We start from the raw sequence: 4,460 nt of genomic DNA, 5'->3' as shown, positions 1-4,460 counted from the left end.
CTTTTGCTTTGAGTGTCGCACTCCAGTGGCTTTCTTTCCTATGGCTTAGATGGGGGTCCTCGATCTATATCGGTGTCATTATTTACTTATTTAGACGATAGATGATGATAAAGAGCAGACTGGCTCTGAGGAAGAATATCTTAAGTAGTTGAATCCGCTCCGCTAGGTTAAATTGTATGATCTAAATGTAGGAGGACTGCTGCTGGTGACACAATTTCTTCTGGGTCTGAAGAATGAACTCAGAGCTGCAGTGGAAGTGCAGGTGCCTAACTCAATTAGTGAAGCTGCATCTTTTGCTCAATCAAGTGTGGGAAGGAGTTTTGGAGAGAGGCAGGCACTACATGAACAAGAAGGACAATAACTAGAATTATAAGTCGGCTGCCCCACAGCAGCAAGGCTATGTCTCAGTCAAAGTTCGACAAGGGGCAAAACAGCTGTTGTCCTAATAGAAGTTCATGTCGATCCAGCCAAGCCAGTGCCATCATTAGAAAGTCCGGCCATTTTAGTTTCAGCCAGTTCAAGTTAGGGCAAGGAGGAAAGGAAGAGAGTAATGCAAGGATGTAAAGAATGAGGCGCTAGAACAGACTGGCCCGCAGGCTTCCAACCTGACACTGCTTTGCTACTTTTCGAAAGAGGAAGAGAAGGTTCTTGTACGAGACTGCGCCTCCCAGCTGGAAACTCCAATGGCATTTTCGGTAAATGAAAGCAAAGCGAAGCTTTACGACCAAGGAGAGATAAGCATATTTTATGAATGATAGAAGGAGTGCTCCCCGAGCACAGGCTCGCTTGGAAGGATAGAGCGCCGCAAGACAAGATGGCATATTGAAGGGAAGGCTATGAAAAGAATTCTGGTCTCTCGAACGCCTGGCATACTAATACGAGCCGCATACTTGAATACTAGTGACATATTGGAGGAAAGGAGATTATTGGAATACTAGAGGGAGTTACGCCCATAAGAACTGCTGGCTGTAAACGCGACTTGCTCTGCTCCTCCTAAAACCCTTTTCGATAGTAAGATAGATATAGATCTAAAGGGCCTAGAAGGGCAAGCATGGACCGAATAATACACATACTCTGTCTAGATAGATGATTTCTTCTTTCATTTCCACTCGAATAAAAGCACTTTCTTTCAAGCTTATTTGCTTGAAAAAGAGCAAAGCAATTCCAACATAAACTGACACTTTAGGATCCTCTAAGCCTTTCTATAGACCCGTAAGGTACCAAAAACGAAAAACTAGCACTACTAACACAGGCTGAAGAGGATGACCTCGAAAAAGAATACAATTAAAGATGTGGCCTTCCCTCCAAGCACATATATGGATATGGAGCACTCTTTTCCACCCTAAAAAGGAATAGCCAGAGATGGCTTTCTTTCCATATCAATAGGTAGCCTTCCTTGCCTATGGCTACTTTCAAATGAAAAGGTCAAAAAAGAACTTGATGTAATAGGGTCACTTCATTAATGCTTTCAAACTCGATTGTAAACTATTCCCACCTAAAAGATAAGCTTACTACTTCAAATAGGTAGATGGAAAGAAAGCATATTTTCCATCTTATTTATATATTCCATTCCAGCCATTGACAGCAACTCACTCTTTTCGAACTGCACTTTGAAAGCCAAACCCAAGAAATACCATATCATCTACTCTCCAAATAGCAGGATAAATCACGGAATTCAAATGCAAGACATAAAGAGAAGGCAATTCAAACCTAATGGCCAAACGAATATTCCATCTATCTGGTTGGATAAGTGGATAAATCACTGATTTGTGTCCGAACAACTTATGGCAGGCTTACTCCTGGTGTTATGTATACTTCTCAGATGGGGAGGTTTTCTACACCGTTGGCATAGCTGCGCTTTGCTGGGCTATTTGGACCTGTCGCAATGGTGCTACGTTCGAATCTAAGCGTCTGAAAACTCCTTTCGAATGCTGTTTCTCTATATGCGCTTTTCTTTGTTATTGGGCAGGACTGTTGAAACAAGAGGATGCGGTGGATCTGCGAGCAGGACTGGACATGCTGAAGAACAGTGCATCAAGGCTGATGCGCATCTGCGCTGCGACCAAAGACTGAGAAGCTCGCTGGAGAATTGCTCAAGGAATGGTGATGCATCTTCAAGGGATGCATGCTTCCGGTGGTGTCATTGCCTTAGTTTGTGTCCGTCTTTGGAGTCTTCCCTGTGTGGGACTGTCGTTTTGGTGCTCGTTTGTGAGCTGTCTAGGGGGGTTGCCCCATCTGAACTTCTTACTGATTTGGTGTCGCCGGGTTTTCGCCCTACAGTGGGTTATCTCGATGGCGAGTGCTTACAGTAGGTTTTCCGGCGGTGCTTGAACTCGCTCTCCCCTCTCCCGTCTCATTCTGTGGACTTGGTTGTATTTCCGTTATGTTGCAATAATGGAAAGGGATTATGCCCGGTTCAAAAAAAAAAGTTTTGTGCAATCTCAACTTAGATAGTTTTTTTTTAGGAGCAACGGCCCCCCACTGACTTTTATAAATCAGCAGACAACAGCATACAAGGGGGATGTTTGAGATGCCTTTACGTATTACGTGCGTGTATAGTTTGTTAGTAGTTGTTGTATATTCTGGTTCGGTTAGTGTAGGATTTGATCTATGTCTTGTATAGTTTTTGTATGGATCAAGTCTACCACAACCAAACTAACCATAATGTAAATCCTGACCATGCACCCCATATATACACGAGCGAGTCCCTGCTAGCCGATATAGCAAACTCTTCCACCAATGCCTTGAACTATCACCATTTTTATGAACAGTCTTTAATTAGTAGTACTGCAAAGAATACAAGGATGATCAGCTCTCATCATTTACATGTCCTACTAGTACTAGCTACAGGTTGTGTTATCCGGTCGAGACAACAAAGCTAGTTTACACGTTGATAAAAGGCGCGCCGGTGATGATCTCGGTGGCGGCGAGCGCGACGAGGCCGAGCATGGCGAAGCGGCCGTTCCAGAGCTCCGCGTTGGCGTTCATGATGGCGCCGGCTCTGCCCTCGGCGCTCTCGCCCTGGAGCAACGGCACCAGTGACGCCACGGACAGCACCGCCACACAGTAGGCGAACCACGCCTGCCCGGTGCCACTGCCGAGCTGCGAGAGGAGCCCGTCGCCGCGCCCTGCCTCCACCGCAAGCGCCGTCACGAAGCCTACCATGGCAAGGCGCCCGTTGATTCGCTCCGGCGCAGGGCCGCTGAACGCCAGCGCGTTCCAGATTGAGGTGCTCGTCTTGGGTTTGTTTGTCTGTGCCCTGACGATGAGGGTGCGTCGGCCCAGCGCTGGCAGAGACCGGGCGCCGAAGCGGCCAGCCGAGCCCCGCGGCAGGACGGCGGCACCGGCGAAGGAGCCCATGGCCATCACAGTCGCCATTGATCAGCCGCGGACGGAAGATGCACGAAAGGACAGAAAAAAGCTACAGATGCTGCAACAGGCAAAGATGATGGCTAGTACAGTTCTGATTGTTGTTGTGTCGCTGAGTGTTTGATGATGTATTGTTCCGAGAGAGTGGGCACAATTTATAGGCCGTGCTCCTCGAGAGCCAACCCGTGACGAGGTGGGCACGGTGGCCGCGGCGATGCCCACGTCGCGAACTGCTCCCGGCCATGAATTACCCTCTACGTGGAGCGAGGCAGCGACTACGCGGACGTGGAGGCCACCGTGCGGAGGGCTCCAGGAAACGCCAAAGAGATAGACAAGTTGCGAAGGAGGACTCCAGAATGGACAAGAAGCTTGTGTCGACGCTCAGCAGTCAGCACTATGTGATGTGATTCAGGTCTTATTTCTAGCTCTTTTTTTTTTTGCGGGAAACGGTCTTATTTCTAGCTCAAGCTAACCAAAAAGCACTAGAGACACACGTATCTGTGTACATACGCGAAACCTTGCATGCAGGAAGGCAGCATGTAAACTTTAATTTTTTTTGGCGGGTATATGAACTTTATACTTGCCTTCAACGTCGACCCTTAAACCACCCGTTCCTGCATCCGTCTGCAGGTTGATTCAGATGCGCCTTTTTCTCGTAAACCGGACACAAATTTTGAGTCTGTCGGTGTGTGTGGGGGGCGGGGCTTTGCGGGCGTCTGGACCACTGCCACGCCCGTCCGTGACTACCGTAGACCACCAAAACCCCTCCTCCCTTACCCGCGTGCTTTCCCGCTAGATGCTGGTCAGCGCCGCATTCATGCCGAACCAGAGCGGACACGACCTCTCACTGGAGCCGGCATTGAAGCGACGCCGGATGAGAGCGCTGCCCGCACCGCTTCTCGATGAAGGCGACGTCTCTTCGCATTTAAATGACACCGGTCCGTCCGTCTGCCTCCATTAAGCGCACACGGTTGCTGTGGAATCTACTCCGGTACTACCCATCCCTCTGTGGACCACCATTAAGGACCTCGCCGCCTGCCCTGCCCTCAGCCCGCTATTTAAACCGCAGGCCAGCAACGTAGCTGCATCCA

The 4,460-nt window shown here is 48.8% G+C and overlaps 1 protein-coding gene across 1 annotated transcript; it reads right to left on the bottom strand.

Moving 5' to 3' along the window:
* Positions 1–2,758: 2,758 nt before the first annotated feature.
* LOC123112045 (low molecular mass early light-inducible protein HV90, chloroplastic-like) lies at positions 2,759–3,517 on the bottom strand. Its single transcript, XM_044532947.1, has one exon. The coding sequence runs from the start codon at positions 3,376–3,378 to the stop codon at positions 2,884–2,886; it is 495 nt and encodes a 164-aa protein (XP_044388882.1). The 5' UTR covers positions 3,379–3,517; the 3' UTR covers positions 2,759–2,883.
* Positions 3,518–4,460: the final 943 nt, after the last annotated feature.

This window comes from Triticum aestivum, chromosome 5B, assembly GCF_018294505.1.
Source record: "Triticum aestivum cultivar Chinese Spring chromosome 5B, IWGSC CS RefSeq v2.1, whole genome shotgun sequence".
NCBI classification, from domain to species: domain Eukaryota; kingdom Viridiplantae; phylum Streptophyta; class Magnoliopsida; order Poales; family Poaceae; genus Triticum; species Triticum aestivum.
This window is presented reverse-complemented; position numbering and strand designations above follow the sequence as displayed.